The sequence below is a fragment of the Lissotriton vulgaris genome, chromosome 2_1, assembly GCF_964263255.1.
Source record: "Lissotriton vulgaris chromosome 2_1, aLisVul1.2, whole genome shotgun sequence".
Lineage (NCBI taxonomy): Eukaryota > Metazoa > Chordata > Amphibia > Caudata > Salamandridae > Lissotriton > Lissotriton vulgaris.
In genome coordinates, this window is record NC_141687.1 from 264,802,536 (window position 1) to 264,827,207 (window position 24,672).

Sequence of the window (24,672 nt, forward strand, 5' to 3'; positions counted from 1 at the left end):
TACCTGCCTTTTACCTTGGCTGCTGGCCCTAGCAGCATGCATTATTTATGACATAAAAACGTATTACATTTGAGCGGTTACATTATTGGTTTATTGTATTTGTCCATTGTTCTATCATCCAGGAATTGCCAATCAGATTGCTTAATCAAAAAGTAATCAATGTGGCTACTGTGTTTCCCTGAGATGTAGGTTGTTTTGGATGGTAGGTCAGAGCATGTCATAGCATTGGTGGCACGGACACCATATCTTAGTGTAAACAGAGCCAGCTGACGGGAGACCCCTGATGGGTGCTAAATAAAAGGCACCTGACCCAATGGTGTGCCCCAGAATCAATCTACCTTCTCTATTAAGTGAGAAATCTCTCTACTTGGTTAAAATACGGTGTTAAACTACATCACCATAATCAGGACTTAAACATTAATTGTTGTCAATCATTAGGCACACAGGAACAACAATTCCACCTGCTGGAGATCCTCAGAGTTACTAGAAACATTCTTTGTGTTTCAGATTGATATTACTGTTTATGTGCCAAGCAGCCAAAGCCACAACCTCTCTGGCTAGGGGGGCTGGTATAGTCATGTTGGAAAAACTTTGCTTGTGTATAGAGTTAATGGACCAGGTTTCATGAAACAAGCAAATATGGTGCTGCATAATATATCTACGCCAAACTTGGTCAACTAGCTTCTTGCCAGGCCTGAGCTGTTCTGTGACATTATCCTTAGATCAGTTTCAATGTGACCAAGGTCTTCTATCGGAAAATTCTACTCTGATCAGTTAACCTAGTGGCTAACCTGTCACATTCTCCTATTACTACACCCGTTACCAGACAGTGAACCTGATGAAGAGTAATTGGATTGTCTTTTTCCCTTAGTTAGTCTCACTCCAGACTTCCCGGGTATGTCACCATAAACAAAAGTCATGGAGTTGTCTGCAACAGGCTTGAAACCAGCTAGTGTGAGATCCCAAGGATTGCTAAATGTCAATAGGATGGAACATACGGAAGGGGCAACTGACCTAAAATCAATGCTAAGCACACCAGAGACAAGATCTGAGTTTCCCATGAGGAGATTGATTTAATATTTCTCATTATCCCAGCTATATTGATTACCCTCCCTCTTATGTGACTATGAATGACCGAGTAGCAGTGCCTTACATTCTGTGGCAAGTATATGTATTAGTTGATCAAAGCATTTTGGTTGTTAGGGTGAGCTTTCTCTGACAAGTGTAGTAGTACTCATACCATGAAAACTAGCAAGGCATATTCAAATGTGGTGACGTATCTCCCCTTCGCTGTTAGATTTAGAGGGAACTCTTCCCCCTCCCTCGGTTGTTATAACTTTATGTGATCTTCTAAATAGAGACCAAAAAAAAAAAAAGGATACGAGGGTTTGTCTTTTACGCTGTGCGTAGAAGTCCCTTGCCATTGTCTCTCTTGCCAGGGTGCTTGATGGCTGCAGTTGGAGATTGGGGTATCCATTGAGGTAGACCTGTGTTTATGTAATTGAGGTAGATAACGGTTGGGAGGCCCGTCTTCATCAGATGGCCCCCGGGGTAGCTGGTGAGGTCGATTGGAATAACATATGCCAACCCTGCAACAGTACTGCTAATGTATTCTTGTAAACAATTAATAAAGCATGTTAAGAAAGAAAAAAATAATTTAGAAAAAAGAAAAAACTTTGTGATACTGACTGGCACTGTTCTGAGTGTTTGAGCCACACGTTCCTATTACCTCCTTTCACTTGTCATTTTTCTTGTATATGGGTGTTTTTTTTGGATTTTTACTTGTGTCAATCAATCAATCAATCAATCAGGTGAATTGTAAGCGTAACTCACCCGTGAGGGTCTCAAGGCGCTGAGATTCACAAGTATCTTCTTGTTTTAGCGAGAGAAACAGCTTCATTAGCTGAACCTTTGCAGTTGGAACATAGCTGTGATTGAGTGTTCACACATTTGAATCTCAGCAAGTGAATCTCAGCCGTCCATCATCTAAAAGACGAGCAAATTGAATACCTACGGTGGGTGGGTGATACCAAAATACTTTATATACAGTGCTTAGAAATGCCAGAAGTGATGTAAGATATGTAGGGAGCACACTGCAATCCCAGAGATATTTGAGGATACGAACAATAAATACATAATTCTCTCTCTTCGCCGAACTTCTACTTGTGGTCGAGATGGTACTGTTGATACAATTCTTTCTCAGGGTAGTATCTATATGTGTTGTTGAAAAGGTATTGTTGCTTCTAGGTAATTTTGATAGTTGGTAAGAATATATTATGCAAAATAACTAAAATAATTCCAAATACAAAACACAGTACAAAAAAGCCTAAAGTCGAAATTTTTCAATAAAACGTGCAATAACATGATATTAAATAATTTCAAATTTTAAGATTAAAATATTTTCATCTATCTGAGCCTTTCTCTAATGTTTCCACGTAAGCATAAACCACAGAAATTCATGCAAGTCCCTTTAATTTTTTTCAGTTGAATTTTCAATTCAATATGGTGTCCTATGGGTCAAAAGTGGCAATGATGAATTATCTGATTGTGCAGAACGCAATAACGCCCTTCTGTCATCCATAAGAGATGGGTAGGTGCAGAACAAGTGTATTATGTCTTCTTTTGTATTGCATTGACTAAGAAGGGAACAACCTTCTTGTAGTGTGCACTGTTCCTATAGGAAAAGAATCCCTTTTCCAAAATGATATTGATTGCTAAACGAATAGTTCAAAACACTAGACAATGTGAATTTCACGTTGTGTTGTTTAATTCTTACTTGAAAAATTGTATTCTGACATTTCATAGAGACACAAGCAACATTATTTTGAGTCTATAACAAATATTTAACTTAGTAGTCATAAATCATTGTGTTTTCAAACTGTAATTGTTTGTGACACTCTTAAGCTATTTGCACATTTCTTAATAAATGGAAAACCATAGTTGATAATTGCTCAATAATCAAACTGATGAATTCTTTGAGAACATGGTGCCCAATGCATTTCGGGACCTGTAGGTACCCTTCGTCAGGGGCAGAATCCTCTGTATTAATGAACGACGGGAAAATGAAGACCTGAGTGCAGTATGAAAATGATCGGATCGCATGTGTTCTGTGTTTCGTTGCCGTAAACGTTAGCTAAATAATAGCGCGCCTGTCCCTGCTTGCGGTGCCGAGTGTTACCGCCTGTTGGAAACTGAAAAATGTTGATGATAAAGCAGACTGGATCTGCAGTGATGACGCGATAGACAAAGCTGTCGTTATGAGATTAAACGCCAGTGTAGGTGGTCCCTATGGACCTCCTTGTGTGTAGTGGAGACGCGGAGATGTATAAGTTATTGAGATCCCCGTGTAGTTCGGAACGATGGGAAATGTTCAGGCGGTTGTTCTCTTTGTGGCTGGTAGTGCCGAAGCTACGATTTCGGTGGGTCTGGTGAGTCCTGTCACCGGTGATTTCGGTGGGTCTGGTGAGTCCTGTCACCGGTGATCAAGGAGGTCCATAGGGACCATCAAGAAGCCATCAAGAAGGTCACATGCAAGTAATTGAATTGGACATATTTCACTTTCGTATTTCTAGAAATACACTTGGGGTTGACAAGCATTGCACTCGACTCACAGTCTGAAAGATCCCTGCCCAGCAGTGTTCCCATTCACTCCCAATGGCTTTCCGGTCATCTCCAGTAATGTCTGGTAGACCCCCTTCACCAAGAGGCGCGCAGTTCCCAAAAGCTGAAGAACAGCATGTGTCCCCGGTTCCTGTCATATTTCTAACCATAGGTCTCCAAACGTCATTACCATTGCATTATATATCAAGAATTGGCCGGGGGTAAATGACACAGGGCCATCAAGTCCTCCAATGGGATCAATGTTCCCAATTGGTAACAATCACCCACCGTTGCCATTCCTGCAGTCATCCAAGCAGACAACAGCTGCCTCGTGAAGAAAGTGGGGGAGGCCATGAGGCAGCCCTACTTGCGGTAAAGTTAGGGCATTTACAGGAGTCCCAGCGGACCTCCCCAAAATCTCTGCCAATATTTCAGCGCAACATTCAGTACCACTCTAGGGCTTGGAATCACCACCACCAGATTGAGGAGCCTGGCAAGCCTCCTGGTTACCAGGCAATCAAATGGGTCCAAGTTCTTCCTGATGATCTCCATCAAGACACTGGGAGATTCATTGGAGTTATCTTGCCAAATAATACAGTTAAAAATCCAAGCCACCTATCCCCACTTCCATGGGGGATCTCAGAAGGACATCCAGTGAGACTATGATGACCCCCATACCATATCAATTCCCGGAGTAAGGTATCCAGATGATTAAACCCGGAGCATGAGATCTTAACTGGGAGATTGACAACGAAGTATAGTAACCATGGCAATATAACCATCTTGGACGGTGAGATCTGAGCTATGACTGGCAATTTCAAGCACTGGTAAAACTGAAGACAGGACAAGAGAGAGCGTAGCATCTTCCCCAGATTACTCTTCCAAAGGTCATCCAACGAATGGCACATCTGGCTTCTTAGAGATTTAATGGACACTCAAAACCAACTCAGTCCCAGAAGCAAACCGGACGGTTGCCCCGCACTGGCCCCAAGGGGAACAGGTGCATTTTAGCTTTGCTAATATGAAGTCTGGCAAGGGCAGAGGACTCGTTTAACAGTCAAAGCAATCACAACTCCACGAGGGTGACATAGAGCAACAAGTCATCCACATAGAAGTATATCATATGCTCCCTACCCTCTGCCATCACCCTATAGTCCACACCTTTTTTCCAGAAAAGGTCCGCCAGTGGTTAAATAGCCAAGGCAAACAAAAGCGGGGAGAGGGGTAATCTTTGCCTGGTGCCCCTGTAGACCCCATATTGAGCTGAGATGGTACTGCCTGTTTTGACCCTCACTTTGGAATTTGTATACAAGAGACAAACCCATTTCATCCAGCCACCTCCCAGCACCTTCTTGAGCAGAACTGCATGGAGAAACCCACTGCACAGAGTTAAAAGCCTTCACAAGGTTTACTTACATGATGAGGGCTTGTGGGCACAGGTTGATATCTGGATGTAATAAGACATGGTATGATCTAGAGAGGTAGGCCAGTTTGGTACAAATCAGTTCTGGTCACCATGAATAAGGTTTAGCATGTGGGGGAGTAGTCTCAGGGCCAACACCTTGCTAGGAATCTTAAATTCACCTTATAATGCATAATTCGAAACGTATTTGCATGGAGGGGACATTTTTTGGATGTCCAAAATGGTGTTTATAAGTTTGGAGATAACGTTATCCAGCACAATTGCATCTTTGCCACGCTTCAATACCATATGTAAGAAGTGGAAACAGTTTTGCAGTGACAGTTTTCAGCAATGAAGCAAAAGGAGGGATCGCTAAAAGATTTATATAAGGTAAGGAAACCCACAATTAAAGATCCACCTTTAGCTCTCAACTGAAACTTTTGGGGTAAAAAGGCCCCTCTAGAGTGTATAATTACCCCACAATATTTGTACTGTTCCACTCACTCTATTGGATGGGATTGAAGATACCATTTTTGCTCTTTGACAAAATGCGTCCGTTTTTATGTAAATTAAAAAATGGCGGGCCACAGGGGATAGGGTCCCCGGCCCAAAATTGAATAAAGGCCAAAAAAAATTTTTGAATGCTTTTTTTGGGCCCAGGGGGTCCCGGTGGGACCCCCTTAGAAGGACTTTTCTTGTTTTTTTATCGCTTTTGAATATTTTTTCTTGTGACTCCATTCAACCAAGTCAAAAGATGGCTGCCAACACTTCTTGGTTGGAACTGTTAGCAGCCAATCAGATTGCAGGCACGAGATCGGGAGGGTTTGCAGATCCTCCGCTGCCATATTTGTATATCTGAGAAATATTTAAATTTCTCAGCAACGTCTGTACAGATTTACACCATTTAATGTAAAGAGTACTTTCTGAACCAAAAGCTTCCTTTTTGCCAAATTTAGTTCAACAGCAGATTGGGCTCTAGCCGTGTCTAAAGTTTCCTACGGAAATTAACATGGAGGAAAAACGTTTTGGGACCCCACCCCTTTTTCTCAGCCTCCATTCGACGAATCACTCAGAAACTTTCAACACAACAGCCAAAGTGAGTGGGCCATTAGTTTTGAAAATTTCACAGATTCATCAAACGGCATCAAAGATATTGGCAAAAGAAAAAATGCTTTTTGAATAGAAACAAGGACCTAACTATAACTACCTACTGGCGACCGCCAGTATGTGATATATATATATATATATTCAAACCACCCTCTACCTTCTGTCCGTTCATGCCACGTGATGTCATAGATGTATTTCATGAGAATCTAACTAGTGAATTAAAGGACCTACACAGCAAAATATGCAAGAGTCACTATAAACATGATCCGTTAACTGCTGACTATGAATCACTGGTGTCTAAGCTCAGCAAGGAAAAAAATGTTATTGTGCGCCCCAGCGACAAAGGAGGCAACGTGGTATTACAAACCAGGGCTAACTATGAAAAGGAGGCTTTCGCACAATTTAACAATCGTGACTACTATGAAAGAATGAATGGGGGCAGAATTAAGACTATGCAGAGTGAATATCATCTACTCTTGTCAAAATGGAAGTCCAGGAAATTGCTCTCGGAATCGGAGTACAAGTACCTGAAAACTGATTATCCTGTGACCCCGGAAATCTATTTCATCCCCAAGGTGCACAAGGATAAAATCAATCCCCCAGGTAGACCTATCATTACTGCCAGAGGGGGTCTCCTTGAAAGGACATCTGTATAAATTGACTATTTCCTACAAGGTCACGTGAAATCTCTTGATTCATACATTCAGGACACAGGGGATTTTCTGTTCAAACTGAAAAATGTCCAGTGGCAGGATGGTGACTGGATGTTGGCCTTAGATGTAACGGCCCTATATACTAGCATCCGTCACGCTGACGGTATATCTGCGGTTAAATGCTATATTGAGCAGAGGGATGCTAGGTTTGCGCAGCACAATGACATGTTGATTCAAATGCTCACATTTTGCTTACAACACAATGTATTCATGTTCAACAGTTTGTTGTACAGGCAACTTCAGGGTGTTGCAATGGGGGCCAGTTTTTCTCCAAACTTCGCGTGTTTGCACATGGGAGCTTGGGAAGAACTGGTCCTCAAAACCTGCTTTCATGATGAAATGACGAACCAAGTAATAGCATGGTACCGGTTCATAGATAACTGTTTGTGGTTTGGAGGGGAACTCCAGAGGAGGCCGTGAAGTTTGTAGTACGCCACAATGAGAACCAGTACAATATCAATTTCACGGTCACAATGAGCCAAAAACAGGTCCCCTTTCTTGACACAGAGGTGTATACCAGTGGGAATAAGTTGGAGACTAGATTATATCGTAAAAGTACTGCCGGCAACACAACTTTACATGCGGGCAGCACTCACCCAACTCATCTCATAATGAGCATCCCGTTTGGCGAAATGATACGCCTCAGGAGACTGTGCAGTAACGATTGCGACCTACGCGAGGCACAGTCAGCCAGTGCAGATAGGTTCCTTGAAAGAGGGTACACAGGCAAGCCCATTGATAAAGCAATACAAAAATCCCTATTATTTAGTCGCCCAGCATTACTGTCAAAATATGACACCTCAGTGGAGGCAACAAAACATAACATATTGGATAATGCAGACAATACTGAGGTAGTCGACTCTTTTTGGTCATTATTGGTTATTGTACCCAACATAAGGACATTCGCAAAATGGTCAATAAAAAATGGCCCATTCTACTCAAAGACCCGGTAATTGGGCACTTACTACCGAAGAAGGCATCTATAACCTACAGTAAAGCCCCTAACATGAAGGACAGGTTGGTCGATACTGGCCCTGAGGTGCTGGAAAAAAACTCTTGGTTACAAAGCAAGGGAGGATTTTTCAAATGTAAAACCTGTAAAGCCTGTACACATGGCATTAACAAAAGGTTTTATGAGGATGGTTTTAGCGATCATGAACATCTGATCAAGAAAACCCTAACATGCAAAACCGAATTTGCGGTTTACATTCTTGAATGCCCTTGTGCATTACGTTATGTGGGGAGTACCGTTCACAAACGTATATTACAGCACCTCAGAGCGATATCTTCTCAAGATAACACCTACCCTGTTGCGCGACATTTTAAACAACATCATCAGAGCAGCAACAGGGAACTTAGCTTCTATGTTGTAGATGCAATCCTGCCAAGTAGACGTGGGGGCAATAGAGAGGCAAAATTGAGCAAACTGGAAACAAGGTACATCCTACAGTTAAACACCAAGAAGCCTGGGGGGTTGAACCTCACGAAAGACCTTTACACATGTTTACACTAGGCTGTGTAGGTCAGTAACAAGATACCTTCAGCATTTCCTGTGAGCCAGAGTCTGTGAAATTCTTTTAGATAGTGTTTTTATGAGAATATTGACTATTTATTTATTGTTTTAACATGACTCCGGTTCATATTACATCGTATTGCACTAACTGTCCAATGTGACTTTTTATATAATGAAATATTTAATGAATTGATATTTATTGCGTAGTTTGCACTCTATCGCCTCCCCTATGATCCGAACCTCAGAGTGATACCATTGAATCAGAATGTTCCTTAGAATAGCATTTTTAGCATGGTTAACAGCATTGTCCACCTCCTGATCCTTAACTGATGTTCTTTCTGCATGCGCCTACACGATGGACATAGATTGTTCCTTTAGACTAACTATGAAAACTTAGCTGGTAGTTCAACTCCACTGGAATATACAGACTGGGCTCAGTCTGTCGGGAAATAAGCCAATTGAAAAAGTTGTTTTACATTATTTTTTCTTCTGCACCATTGCACCTAGCACTTTCACATATTCAGCTTTAGGTATGGGTCGATTGTGTAAACAGTGCTCAATTCAGCACATGATGACACTTCACCGCTGGGGATTTATCCCATTATCTTCTTGGTGACAATTGATGATCACGCATGAGAGTTAGATTATGACATATTGTCCCAGGTACAACAAGACAGTTTTGTGATCCGGGGGTCCATCAAAAGCAATTGAAAGTTGGCATTTTACTTGCATTTCATAACCTGTATGTTTTAAATTGTATATATCTTGTATTTTACAAAGATGTTGCATCAGGTCTGTTCTCTATGTTTATTTAACTATGACCCAATGAAATGGTAGCACTTGCACTTTAAATACACACCCTTCACTATGACACGCGGTCATCTGATCAATGCTCAAGCAAGCCGAAACGTTATGGCGACAGCAATAAAGTAATACCTCATCCGAAAACTTTGGTCCGTGCCTGGCTCCCGTTCGTGGCTGAGTGTGAGTCGGCAGCGAGGGAAACTGAGGTTTTTGTGTTTTGTGTATATATATATATGTGTATATATATATATATATATATATATATATATATATATATATATATATATATATATATCAAACACGGATTTCCAGTGAAAGCCAGTACCTGCTCACGAGTGGGTCGTTTTTAGGGTTCCGGAAGCCCAATATCTTTCTCCAACCATTCTCCCATCAGGAAAACACGTAAACGACACACCAGGAGTTGCTGTGCTTGAAAATTTAATTGGCAGCAAAAACAAACAACGCGTTTCACCTCACGGCTTGTTCACGTTTGTTGTGAACTCCAAACCCTAGTCCTTTTACATTGTCAATTAATTGTCATAAAAGTAGGACTAATCGTGCACACCTATAAGTGAAAATAGAGCGGACATATTGGAACAGTAAAGTACATCATTGTGTATCAGTCTCTTTTTGTAAAGTAAAATCTTAGAATCACGCAATGGCAACAGATTCACAATCGACTCCTGTATACCCGAATGTGACTCTTAAAATAAATGATAGTTTCAACCAAGGCATTATTTTTGTCAAATACATTGATGTCGTTAAGCGTAAGCTGTCTGCAGTTCATAAAGCTTAATAATTAGCCTACAACTATGAGCCACAATCCTGCAATTATGCCCAAGTGGGCGTGAAGTGGGATACATAATATGAGATGTGAAAGTAAAGTCCACATATATGTTGGACAAAAATACTGAAGAAACATCAAAAACTCTTCATAGCATGAAAGAATAAATACAATGAAAAGTAAAAGGTCAAAATTGAGCCCAAGTGGGCATAGTCCATCTGTAAATATGTGCCAGCTCGCAGTTCTATTTAATGACCACCTGTTTATCACATCACAAAGGTCCCAAAATATCCGCAGGATAACCTCATACATTCAAATGTTCTTGGCATCTTGCATCATATGGTTGGTTACTGTCATACTCTCTTTTAGTTAAATCATCAAGGTAGAGTCTTTTCCGTGCCACATAAACTTATTAGTTTGGACTGACGTTTCTGTATATAACTGTTCCAATGTCCAAAATTGTAGAAACAAATTCTGTGAATTAAAAACATAAGTAAATAGTTTAAAAAGACGACTATAAGCTAAACAGCTGCTTACTTCTAAAGTTATTCAACAAATATTCAATGTACAAGCTAATTATCATTTCTCAATTGTCACTATTCATCTCTCAAGGTGGACAGAAAGCTCCTCATGATTGTTCAAACCCTGAGGAAACATAGTTTCGAAATCAATGATATATCTAGATTCCATTTTTCGGAGGCATGTCGTTTTGTCCCCTCCACGTATTCCCAGATCCACCTTGTCTAGTACCACCATTCTTAGCAAGTTTTCATTTTGGAAGTGATGTTCAAAAAAGTGCCTGGCCACAGGGTATTGCACATTATGATTCTTAATGGCTCTAAGATGTTGTAAAACACTCTTTCTTTTGCTTTTAAGGTGGTACTTCCTATATACCACTTATTGCAAGGGCAAATAAGTAGGTATACACAATACATGGTGTTGCATGCTACACTTTTTGTTATAGAGAACACTTTCCCAGTACTGGGTACAGTTACCTCTCTACAGTTAATGCTGTTGCGACATGCTTTACATGATCTGCAACACCTAAAACCAGGTGTATCTGTGGGTTTGTTAGTACTGGTCACAGAATTCAGGCTGAGCTCGTCTCTCAGGGATTTACTCTTTCTGAATGTGACCTGTGGATTGTGGTTTAGGTGTGGTTTTAGATGTTGATCAGTTAACAACACGTGCCAGTGTTTATTGAGAATCTTTCTCACTTTCGTAGCCTGGCCTGAAAACGTAGTAATGAATCTGATATTAGATTCAGTGTTGTTAACTTTGTTAGTATCCAAAAGGTCTTTCCTTTCTTTAGTGTTTACTCTCACCACGGCCCCTTGTATGGTTTTGTTATTGTACCCACGTTCTTTGAAACGTTTGATCATTATTTCCAGTTGTTAACTGATCAACATCTAAAACCACACCTAAACCACAATCCACAGGTCACATTCAGAAAGAGTAAATCCCTGAGAGACGAGCTCAGCCCGAATTCTGTGACCAGTACTGACAAACCCACAGATACACCTGGTTTTAGGTGTTGCAGATCATATAAAGCATGTCGCAACAGCATTAACTGTAGAGAGGTAACTGTACCCAGTACTGGGAAAGTGTTCTCTATACAAAAAAGTGTAGCATGCAACACCATGTATTGTGTATACCTACTTATTTGCCCTTGCAATAAGTGGTATATAGGAAGTACCACCTTAAAAGCAAAAGAAAGAGTGTTACAACATCTTAGAGCCATTAAGAATCATAATGTGCAATACCCTGTGGCCAGGCACTTTATTGAACATCACTTCCAAAATGAAAACTTGCTAAGAATGGTGGTACTACACAAGGTGGATCTGGGAATACGTGGAGGGGACAAAACGACATGCCTCCGAAAAATGGAATCTAGATATATCATTGATTTCGAAACTACGTTTCCTCAGGGTTTGAACAATCATGAGGAGCTTTCTGTCCACCTTGAGAGATGAACAGTGACAATTGAGAAATGATAATTAGCTTGTACATTGAATATTTGTTGAATAACTTTAGAAGTAAGCAGCTGTTTAGCTTATAGTCGTCTTTTTAAACTATTTACTTATGTTTTTAATTCACAGAATTTGTTTCTACAATTTTGGACATTGGAACAGTTATATACAGAAACGTCAGTCCAAACTAACAAGTTTATGTGGCACGGAAAAGACTCTACCTTGATGATTTAACTAAAAGAGAGTACGACAGTAACCAACCATATGATGCAAGATGCCAAGAACATTTGAATGTATGAGGTTATCCTGCGGATATTTTGGGACCTTTGTGATGTGATAAACAGGTGGTCATTAAATAGAACTGCGAGCTGGCACATATTTACAGATGGACTATGCCCACTTGGGCTCAATTTTGACCTTTTACTTTTCATTGTATTTATTCTTTCATGCTATGAAGAGTTTTTGATGTTTCTTCAGTATTTTTGTCCAACATATATGTGGACTTTACTTTCACATCTCATATTATGTATCCCACTTCACGCCCACTTGGGCATAATTGCAGGATTGTGGCTCATAGTTGTAGGCTAATTATTAAGCTTTATGAACTGCAGACAGCTTACGCTTAACAACATCAATGTATTTGACAAAAATAATGCCTTGGTTGAAACTATCATTTATTTTAAGAGTCACATTCGGGTATACAGGAGTTGATTGTGAATCTGTTGCCATTGCGTGATTCTAAGATTTTACTTTACAAAAAGAGACTGATACACAATGATGTACTTTACTGTTCCAATATGTCCGCTATATTTTCACTTATAGGTGTGCACGATTAGTCCTACTTTTATGACAATTAATTGACAATGTAAAAGGACTAGGGTTTGGAGTTCACAACAAACGTGAACAAGCCGTGAGGTGAAACGTGTTGTTTGTTTTTGCTGCCAATTAAATTTTCAAGCACAGCAACTCCTGGTGTCGTTTACGTGTTTTCCTGATGGGAGAATGGTTGGAGAAATATATATATGACTAGATTCAATATGTGCACTAGTGTTTGTTTAGTCATTGCATCCTTATGTCAAGTACATCTTTAATAATCACTCGCCATAGTATTTTTTCCATTTCTTAAAGTCCTTTCAGTGTATATTTCAAACATGTGATCCACTTTTTGAGCGCATTAGAATATAGAGGCATAGGGAAGTCTTTTAATGCAGTATGTATGGCTTGTCTGCCAATACAAGATTTCCAGTAAACCTCCTTTTTTTCCCTTAGATTTTTTTGTTCTAATAGCCTCTGGTAATGTTGTCGCATTTCGGCCTGTTTTTGTGCTTCTAAGCGTTCCTAAGGACGGACCTCAAAATGCTCAGAACTTTACTCTTCCTCAAGGCCACTGTACCTTAGATTTATATAGCACAAAACTAGGGTTGCATTTAGGATAGCGACTAACGCTTAGGAACTGTGACTGCAGGGCACCATCCCTGTGAAGGCTATAATTCCTAATTTTGGTCCTACCTCGTAAAATAGTCATAGAGTAGGTCGAATTGTGAGCCACTACGAATCTGTATTTTGCAAACTGACCCATACAGCAAAATAGTACAATGGTTGCAAAAATACAGATCACAAATTGCGACAAGTATTTTGAGACCAGTGCAACGTACATCTGGCCCCAGATGTGGAGTGTGAAAATATGGTATCTGAATGAGTGCAACAGGCAAGGAGAGGGAGACAAGTGATACTGATAGCAAATAATAAAGTTTTGCAGTCAAAGAAAGTTATCCAGTCACTGTGATACACTGTTGGTGTGTGTAATTTGTTTGACTGTACTCCCCATCAAACAACTGGAGTGCAGTTTAAAGTTGTTTCCATTTCCCATATTAATATTGTTATTGAAATTGCTTCCTTATACTCACGTCAATCATAGTCCTCCATCCCTCAGTTTTCCCAGAGAGTAGAGGCTCAGGTCGCGCCAGGCCGGCATTGTTAATGCAAACATCCACCCCCTGGTGCAATGTCTTGATTGCAGAGAACATAGACAGGATCTCCTCTTCATTCGATAAGTCACATTTATAGGGGATAAGTGTACCCGAGTATCCGGCACTCTCACACTCTGCTGCCAATTTCTGAAAGACAAAAGTAAAAAACCTCAATGTATTTGTGTTCCATTACCTCTTTCTCATCACAGATTCGTAGATAGTGACTTCTCGTTGGTGCAATTAAAGTGATCACTGTAAGTTTCCTCAAGATTTCCAATTCTTAAATCTGAACTTGCATTGGGTAGATTCAAGTGACTCAATAATAATATGGTAGCAACATGCTGAGATGCAAGACACCCGCCTTCCACTAAACTACCTGACAGGGTTAAAGTAACGCTAACTAGTGAATAATGCACTCAGACAAAGCATTAAGAAGTGAGATCCTTGCTTCAATCACAGGCCAAGTCGTAGAAAATGAACATTCCCATTCCTCTGTAAAGTACGACCTTGCAATGAGAATGCCTTAAAAGAGAAAGAGAAAGACCAAATGCTCCCTTATTAACTACCATTCACAATTTATAGTGGAGAAACAAAGGAAGGGTCATTCTTCAACACATATTTTCAGCTAGGACATTAGCCTTATGCTGAGCGACAACAAATTACATTTCTGCCCTGATGTGCCAGCCGCCCATAAACAAATTTCAAATGTACCCCTACATTTGAATGTGGATTTCATAAAGTATAGAATCCCGTAGAATTCCAGGACTATTCTTTGAATTTGTCGATAGACACAGCTACCAAGGTGCACCTGAATAATTGCATTGATTATAGTTTTGAATTTGTAAATGCTTGTAAAATGTCCAGTTGCACTTGCTAACTTTATATTCTCCATAGGGAAAATGTTTTTCGCAGTTAAAGACCTTGTACTGGTACTGGTTATGATTTGTCAGCGCTGGGTAACCAGGTGCTTTAGAAATGCCACGGCTAGAATAGAATAAAATAGAATAGAACAGAATAGTGAAGAAAACAGTTTCTTGTACACACCCACCGTTTCTGCGGGTGTTCCTTATAAATAAATCTGTGGTAATGGATTTACTCCTTCCCTGGACAGTTTCATGGGTGGAAAAGGGCTTAAGAATACTGACAAACCACAGGTTTGTAGGTATGTACAAGCATTTCAGGGCGTACCCGTCCAGGAATGCCAATTGGAAGCAGCTCTATGCCATGTAAGATTAAACCATACTTATTATGAGATTGTTTGTAAGCACACTGATATAACTAGTATAAATTCTCGTTGAGTAAGAAAACAAAAAGCTCGAATTTACAGTTATAAATCACGGCATTCAGACATGTAAACTGACCTTGCACGTGGGAATCTCTTTGTGAATTGCGCCCTACATGTTCATGTAGGTGCAATTTTGCGAAAGCTGTAGTTTCCCTGACTTACTCAATGGCCACTTAAAACTCATCGTAGGTAATATATATGTTGTGTAACAGATTTAATGCAATAAAAAAAATAACTTTAGAACGAATTGCCACTAGCTGTCAAATGTGCCGCATTATAAGGACCAAATTAAGGGGCCTATTAAGATGGCGGACGGACCTGCGTCCGTCCGCCACCCCAGAGGAGGAGGGGCCGTCCGCAGGGGCAGCGGCGGTCTCTCTGTGCTAATTAGATTGTGACCGCCACCCTGGCGGTCACATCCTGTATTTTTAACATTGCGGCGGGTGCTGCTTTAAGCAGCACACGCCGCAATGTTAAAAAAAACCCTGTTTACCTTTGCATGCACGAATCTGCAGGCACCACGTGGTACCTGCTGCTTCGTGCACGCAAAGGCAGGGGGGTACGATAGGTACCCCCCATGTGCACCCCCACCCCCCCTTCACCCCTGGGGGCCCGCAACGGGCCCCCGAAGACAACACCGTATGCCTTTTCACAGCGGAAATGCCGCCATGGAAAGGCATATGACCGCAGCTATCCTAATTTGGCTGGCGGTGTTTGATAGACACCGCCAGCCATGTTAGAGCTTTTCCGGCGCGGTCGGAAGGCGACCGCGGCGGAAAAGTGGCGGACGGAAAATAGATCCCCCAGCCATCCTAATCTGGCGGGGGGTCTTTTTCCAGTCCGCAGCGGATAATCCGCATCCTCCGGCCCGGAGGATGCAGATTATCCGCAATCCTAATGAGCCCTTAAATTAGGCATTTAGAGCAGTGGGGCCTAGTGGGCGTCGGGGAGGATGGGGGGGGTGAGTCAACAGACAACAATGAGGGGAAATTAAATAAATATTACATTTTCTCTTGTCGTCTGATTATTTGGTTACATACCCAAAGCAGCCGCCGACTCCCAGGCTGATCGCCTGATAAGCAAAGACCACAGAGCCTTTGGCAATGAGACTATAGAGGGCACGGAATACTGATACAAGATGTGAAAATATTAACAAAATCTGCTTTTTTCAGTAGGTCCACAAAGAAAATTGAATGGCAATAAGGGATCCCAGAACACACAAGGGAACTGCACAGGGAGGAGAAGGCCTAAGACAATAAGAACAAGTCGATGGATAACAGCTTGCAAAATAACTGGGTTGTGAGATTTCAGGAAACAAAACATGCCTTTAATGTGAAGGATAGGTCACAATCAAATGCAGAGTAATATTTACTTTAAAAACAAAAGCACCGATTAAAGAGGGGCCAAATGTACACGCCCAGACCCACTTTTAACCTCTGAAAAGAGGTCAGTGAAATCCGCATCAAAGGATGATTTAATGGAGGTGCAGAAGTACATGCATATCTTTGTGATAGCGGTGCAGCAGCAGCAAGAGTCGCATATGCTCAGTCCAAAGATTCTGAAAAGAACGTACTAGGACTGACGATGTGTGTATCTAAAGTGAATATGTTTTTGGTCAGAAGAGAAGAAAACAAAATTAGCAAACTAAATACTTCAAACTCATTAACAAGCCTTACCAAATGGTATTTTGTAAAGACTTTAAGTACAAAATCAATCAATTAATTAAGATTTATAAAGTGTGGCAAATCATCCACGAGGGTCTCTAGGTGCTACAGTTGCTAGCTGCTTCTAGCAGGAGAAGGCAGTAGAGGAAGGAGACAGTAGTTAAAAAATAAAATCCAAAAAAGAGGCAAAAGCAAGAAAAAGCACTCAGAATAATGGGCGGGAGGTAGGAGAAAGCAGTAAACAACAAAGGAATAGCAGGAGAAAGCACTAAAAAATGAGGGGGAAAGGCAGGAGAAAGTAGTAACAAGCATTTGTAGTGCAATTGGTCTCGTATTTGCGAGAGTTTGAGCTATTTTTATTGTAAATGACATTGCCTTTTATTTATGTTTTGGTTTTTGAAACATAAATAAAAGCCATTGTCATTTACAATGCCAATAGGTCAAACTTGCGTAAATGCGAGACCTATTGCATTGCAAATGCTTGTTGTTATCAAAAAACGCTCTTTCCACAACGCATAGTGGCTCATTTAGCATTACTCACAAAAAGAAACAAGTATAGGTAAAGCACGAGATGGCTTCGTGTTACCAAATGCACAATTCTCCAGCACTGGAATTATAATCAACATAGTGGCAGAACTTAAATCCCAATGGCAGGAGTCAGGAGGCCTCACAAGGAACATATTAACCTGTAATAATGTGCTAGAATCTGTTGGAGGAATATGGTTAAAGACCATGGTACACACTGATGAGATGCATGTGAGTCCAGGACAGTGTCTCCTATGAATGAGCAGTGCGGACCCTGAGTAACAGTCTCTTAATCATACAGTTTTGCCATCTGCACTTGTCCTGTTATCAGCGCTATTCTTATTGTTGCCATCGGCACTAGTCTCGTTGTCATCGGCACTAGTCTTGTTGTCATCGGCACTAGTCTCGTTATCATCAGCGCTATTCTCACTGTTCTCGTTAGCACTAGTCCCACTGTTATCATCAGAGCTATAGTCATTGTTATCATCAGTGCTATTCTCATTGTTGTCATGAGCACTAGTCCCATTGTTATCATCAGAGCTATTGTCATTGTTATCATCACCACTAGTCCCGTTATCATCAGGGCCATTCTGATTGTTGTCATGGGCACTAGTCCCATAGTTATCAGTGCTATTCTCATTGCGGTCATGAGCAATAGTCCAATTGGTATCATCAGTGCTATTCTCATTGTTGGCATCAGCGCTAGTCCCATTGGTATCATCAGTGCTATTCTCGTTATTGGCATGGGCACTAGTCCCATGGTTATCAGTGCTATTCTCATTGTTGGCATCGGCACTAGTCCCATTGTTATCATCAGTGCTATTCTCATTGTTGGCATCGGCACTAGTCTTATTAGTATCATCAGTGCTATTCTCATTGTTGTCATGGGCACTAGTCCCATTGTTATCATCAGTACTATTCTCATTTTTCGCATCAGCACTAGTCCCATTGTTATCATCAGTGCTATTCTAATTGTTGTCAAAAGCACTAGTCCCTGTAACAGTCACCCAAGTATAAGGTCCATGGCCAGCTGCATATCTGATGGTCACTGATTTACATTGCTAATAAGCTTCTGCTCCGGTCCACCTCGCCTGTAGCACAGCGCCTCACTGTGAGGACAGAGGATGAGGTGTTCAGAATCAGAGAACAGAAAGCGCTCCAGCAAGAAAGTAGATGAGGCACATTCCGGCTAATGAAGTGTCCGAGACCAATGGAATAGGAGGCAAAGAAACATTGAAGGCAATGCATCTCCAAAAAGATCAAACAATAGGAACCGGTGCATCACACACTTCCAGCTGCACTCACAGTTTTAATTGCATTTACATAACACTTTCTATTTGTGGCAAGGCGTCAATTCATGCATGACATACTAAATACACACTCCCTCTCAGAACTCACGCCACTTACATTTACTGTCACTACCTTCAAACTTATTCAGAGCTCCGCAGTCTTAATATGGCTCGCGCTACTGCACCACGCTTCCCTGTGAAATGGATATAAAAAAAAATAAGCCAGCGAGTGGTGCGCACGCTCGCCCCACTGCAAGCCATGTAGTTTCAATTATTGTGCCCATGTCTGGGCATGATAATTGAAACCACATGACGGCCGGTGTACGTAATAGACACCAATAGGCCATGGGCAGAGCAATGCGCCCGCCTTTGGCCTATTGCGTGCTGACTTTGTGAAAAAACACGCATGCAAAGGCCAATAACATGCCCCAAAAGGAAAAGCAAACGCTTGTGAGTGTGCCATTCCTAGGTCAGCATCTGAAACCCCATTTTTACCTATTAAATGTCTCGTGCTGAGCAAGCTGTCCTGCGCACTGCATGGCTAGGCACGAGACCTAAAAATGATGGAGAAGCAGGAGAAAGCACTCAGAAAAAGGGGAAGAAGAAGAGCGGTGCAGCAGCACTGGAGAGCTGCGCCTGGTGCCTGCTCAATGGGGTAACATGGCCTCCATTAAGTAGGTCCTCGGAGGAGGGAGGGGTGCTATGAGGTGGTGGGCAGGGCTAGGCGGGAGGTGGAAAAAGGGTGGCAGGTGGGAGCAGCAAATGAGGGGAAAAAAACAGGAGAAGTGGTGAAAAATGAGGGAAAAGCAGAAAAAAGCATTTAAAAAAACAGGAAGGAGAAAGCAGTAAAAAATGAGGCGAAAGCAGGAGAAAGCACTCAAAAATGAGGAAAAGGAAGCAGTAAAAATGAGGGAAAAGCAGGAAAAAGCACTTAAAAATGGGGGAGAGGATGGAGATATCAAAAAGCAAGGGAAAAGAAGGAGAAAGCACTCAATAAAAGGGGGAAAGGAAGGAGAAACGAGGCAAAAGCAGGAGAAAGCACAAAGGAAAATAGGGGAGAGGAACGAGAAAGCAGTATAAAAATGAGGCAAAATTAGGAGAAAGTACTCAAAAATTGGGAAGGAAGGAGAAAGTAGTAAAAATGAGGAATAAACAGGAGAAAGCAGTCAGAAAACTGGGGGAAGGGAGAAGAAAGCAGTAAAAACAATGGGGCAAAGGCAGGATAAAACACTCAGAAAAACTGAGGGGAAAGGAAGGAGAAGTCAGTATAAAACGTGCAAAGAGTGGGAGAAAGCACTCAGAGAAACGTGAAGGAAGCAGAGCTGTGCAGCAGCGCGCTGAGCTAGCCTAGGGCCTGCTTGTTGGGGGTCCAGCTTTGGCCTTTATTAAATAGGTCCTGGGAGGAGGGAGGGATGCTGGGAGGTAGTGGGCATGGGGAAAACATGGGAAAAGGACAAAGAAAGCAGTAAAAAAGCAGGAGAAAGCACTCAAACACAGGGGGAAAGCAGGAAAAAGCTGTAAAAAGGAGGGAAATGAAGGAGAAAGCACTCAGAAAAACTGAGAGGAAAAAGAGCACAATAGCGGCAAAGGAGAGCTAAGCCTCACGTTTACTGAGACAATTGTCCTTAAAACTATAAAACAATTTCATAATAAAACCATCTTAAAAATCACAAATACTGTAAAGCGCTCTGATACCCTAACGGGTCACGTCCGCGCTCTAGAAAACACAAATAAATAAATAAAATTAAATAAATACACCCAAATGTGCCCGGACTATACAATCATCTTTAAGGCACTGCTTAACTCGCATGTAACATGCGATTCCTATTGCTACAACGATAACACATTTCAGACAATTGTCCCATTGCATCCAACCTTGAACGTGTTTGATAATTAAAAAATAGAGGTCTCAAAAACATAATATGGCCAGACATAAAAAGCGCATTCCTTAAGAATATGAGACAAGCAGCAGTTTACATTGAGTGACGCGTACAGAAACCATTTTCATCCAGTACAACATTACACCAGAAAATTGGGTTACACCCTAGTCTCCCTTTTAATATTCGATTACATAGCCTGGGGTCAGGTACCTGAGCCAGATAGGGAAATACTGTATGCTGGCCGAGAGATTTTAATGTGAAGCTAATAGGAGGCTTCTCTGCCCACAGGTAAGCCATGTCCAATGTACAGCCTACCTTTCCTGATGATTCTCTCAGAGCTTGGTTACTTAGAATGGGAAACCATGTCCAATTGTACCCTGTGAAGAATGCATTTTTTGGAGACATTTTATCATGGACCGAGCATCCCTGGCCCACTTTCTTTCGCTAGCACGGATTTGTACCCAGCATAATCTAGAAACCTTTGAAACTTCATGATCTACTGATATCTTTTCAAGAAATCTCAAAACCTGGGAATTCGCCTGTAACTTACAAGAAACCAAATTCAATTCTCTCCTTATACTCTGAATCATGATTCCTTGGGAAAGCGACAATAGCCGTCTAGAGACAACCCCCTCCAAGATCTAGTAGAAACTCCAACTCGCTCCTCTTAATCCCTCAAAAAAGACATAAACAAAAAGCCCCCTTCCACTCTTTCTCTGGGAATGCCCCAAAAATCTAGAACTCTCTCCCTAGCCACATCAAGACTAATTCCTCCTTCATGATCTTGAAAGACAACTAAAAGAATTTCTCCTCAACCGTCATCTCTGTGCATCTGGCCAATGACATCGATCTTTTCATCCTCCAGTACTCTAGATGCTACTCACTGTATTCTAATGTTTATGTTTCTATACATGTATGTTGTAAAGCGCTCGGAAACCCCCGGGTTTTGTAACCGCTATATAAAACTCCAAATAAATAAATAAATAGTACAAGAACATCTGCCCCCTACAACAGCAAGGGAGTATTTTCCTTTCATAGGCTTTCATAAGAGGAGTGAGTGCGAAGCTCCTATACCTCTGGTTAAAAATAGCCAGAGATCCAGCTTGTAACATAGACCTGGACCTGGCACGCCTCATATGAATATACCTATTTCAAGTTCATATAGAAAGTCAGCCATAAGTACATAGAGTACACCACTTCTACCGCTAGTGAGATCAAGAACTATTTAAAATGATTCACTTTTTCCCCCAAAGAGCATCACCTTTTTTTTTCTTGCTTGTTTTACAGAGGTTTATATAGTGCGAACTTGACCCACTTTACACAAGCGCTTTACACAAGCACCAGTTACGTTACATGAGGACACATTCATTTTTTTTAGGCACTGGGAAATTAAGTGACTCGAACCAGGTTCCCCAGATTTGAGGTTGACCGCCCTAGCCATTAGGCCAACTCCTCTCCCAACCTGTGTTTTTTCAGATTTATTTTCAAGAAATTCTGTCTACAATATGCATCTAGGGAGTCCAATTTCCTTTGCAAGCTAATAAAGGTGTAGACTAACTAAATCAGATTATTGTCTTATATTAGGAATGGAATATGCCATTTCCCAACTTTAGGAGAAAATGATTTTTATAATTTGAAGGCTGATGGACACAGCCCTGACGTAGGACATTCTGAATTGAATTTGTTTGCGATAGTCCCCCAGATTGATCAAGTTTCACCCTGGCCCGAATATCTGTATGTAATGCCTGCATCGCACTAAGAAGTTCTATTGGTATCTTCCAGGAGCGGAATAGTCCACAAAGCAGAGCCTCGTCTACTTTATTAGAGGTTACAAGAAAATCAATAAATCAACAAATTGCTCAATCTTTGATTAAGTTCCACGTATTTCCAAATAATGGCCCAGAGACCAAAGCAGTGATATATGGTAGAAAAATCTTTGATGTTGCATAGTTGTACAATGGCAAAATTAGAATTTGTACTTCAAAATTATCAAAATGAAAATGATGCAAAAAGTCTTGTGAAACATACGAATTCATTTATGAGGGAGGAAGAAGCTATACTTGGAAACAAGGAGAGTACAGTGAGCAATAAACCTGAATACAGAATCAACAAAATCATCAAACTCAAGTAAAAAGCTTCAGCAATAAAAGGGCGCGAAGCAGAGCAAATAAAAGGGACAGAGAGATAGTAAACCTCGTGTGATGTTTGGCTTCGGATCAATATCCACTCGGGCAATAAAATATCCATTTGTCCTAGCAAAATCCTCTAGCCCTCAGCAAGTCAAGTGATGGGACATTCTACACTTATTTATTTATTTGAGTGCTGGCTAGACTCAGAGGTATCAGAGCGCTTTACATGAGGATCATTGCGTTACAAATTACAAATTACATGAATGAATGAATGAATGAAAGCAAATTTATAACGCGCGTACTCAGCCCAATGGGCATCAAGGCGCCTAACCAAAATGTTTGCATGACCAGAGAGCTAATTACTTGTAGGCTTTCCTGAAACACCATGTTTTGAGGGCCTTTTTGAAGAGGGGCAGTGAGGATAAGGACTTAAGCTCCAAGGGGAGTGCATTCCAAAGACGAGGGGCAACTGTAGAGAAAGCTCTTTCTCCCCATCTAGTCTTCTTAGTCCAAGGGATCACCAAGAGATTCAGTTGTGATGAACATAAACATCTGCTGGGGACATAGCCAGAGAGAAGTGATCCCAACCCATCAGATGTTCCAGCTCTCAGAGCCCTATGCACTAGACAAATGATTTTAAAGGAAATACGGTGCTCTATCGGAAGCCAGTGGAGGCTCTTTCTGGCTAGTGTCGCAGAGGAAGAGCAGGGAATGTCTAGTACAAATCTTGCTGCCGCATTCTGTACTGTTTGGAGGCGTTGGATCAGTCCCTTATTGATCTCTGCATACAGTGCGTTGCAATAGTCCAATCTTGAACCGACGAACGCAACCACTGTCTGTTTCCTAGCTTGCGGGGAAAGATAATGCACTGTTCGTCAGAGAATTTTGATAACTCCCCAACAGGTGGCCACCGTTCTATTGACCTGAAGGGTCATTGCCAGCGAGGTATCAAAAATGACCCCAAGGTTTCCAGCTGAATGAGAGGTGACCGGGCAGGTTCCCAAGGATGGAGGCCACCATTCGTTTGACCACACATCCTGGTCCCTTCTAAAGATCAGCACCTCGGTCTTATCGCCATTCAGCCTCAAGGAGTTGAGTATCATCCAGTCAGAGACTGATTGCATACAACTCTTGAAGCTGAACGCCGAGGCGCTAACCGATTGGGCCAGCGACACCATGATCTGAGTGTCGTCTGCGTACGACACCACCTCCATTCCCTGCGCTTTTACTAATCTCGCTAGAGGGGCCACATAAATGTTGAATAGGGTCGGGCTTAAAGCCGACCCCTGTGGTACCCCACATTGCAGAGATTTAGCAGGGGAGAGGTATTCTCCCAGTTTGACCTTCTGTTCTCTAAGGTCTAGAAAAGAGGACAGAAGGCTCAAAGCTGGCCCCTCCACTCCTATCTCCCTCAAACGAGATGTTAAGAGCGAGGGAGATAGGGTGTCGAATGCTGCGGTCAGATCAGTAAGACCAGCAGCGTTGTCTGTCCCTGGTCCACTTTCATTCTGATGTTGTTTGTCACCATAGTGAGCGCAGACTCCGTGCTATGGAGTTTCCTGAACCCTTGCTGGGTCTGATCTAAAAACCCAGAGGAGTCCAGGAAGGCAGGCAAGTGCGAGTTCAGGTGGGCCTCAAGCATTTTGGCGGGGGCAGGAAGTAAGGAGATGATCTGAAATTCTTTAAGATTGCGGGGTCAAGGGAAGGTTTTTTAAGTAGCGGCTTGACGATCGCTTTCTTCCAGACTGAAGGAAAAACCCCGTGCAACAGGGCACTATTCATTACCTCCAACAGAGGAGGGAGTAATGTGTCCCTACACTCCTTCATCACTTTGAGAGGACAGGGGTCCAAAGGAGAGGAAGATTTGGTCCTATTCAACAGTGAGTTAAGGTTATCAAGAGTGATCGGTGGAAAGTTAGAGAGGGTCTTGGCAGGATCTTTAGACCAGGCTTCTAAGTTTGTGAGAGCCTGGATAGTGTGGTTCCCAAGTGATTTTTTCTGCATTTCCAGATTAACGGAGATCTCATCGATTTTAGC

General features: G+C 41.7%; 1 protein-coding gene across 3 annotated transcripts in view; it reads right to left on the bottom strand.

Annotated features, from left to right (window-relative positions):
* The window catches only part of DHRS11 (dehydrogenase/reductase 11), a 465,765-nt gene that overhangs the window by 323,368 nt on the left and 117,725 nt on the right, over positions 1 to 24,672 (bottom strand). For all 3 annotated transcript variants that reach the window (XR_015308359.1, XM_086954903.1, XM_086954902.1), the window contains exon 2: positions 13,801 to 14,010. Coding sequence is in view for 2 of the 3 variants with exons in the window: in XM_086954903.1 (XP_086811029.1) it covers positions 13,801 to 14,010 (210 nt within the window). In the remaining variant the exon portion in view is untranslated. The remainder of the gene's footprint in view (positions 1 to 13,800; positions 14,011 to 24,672) is intronic.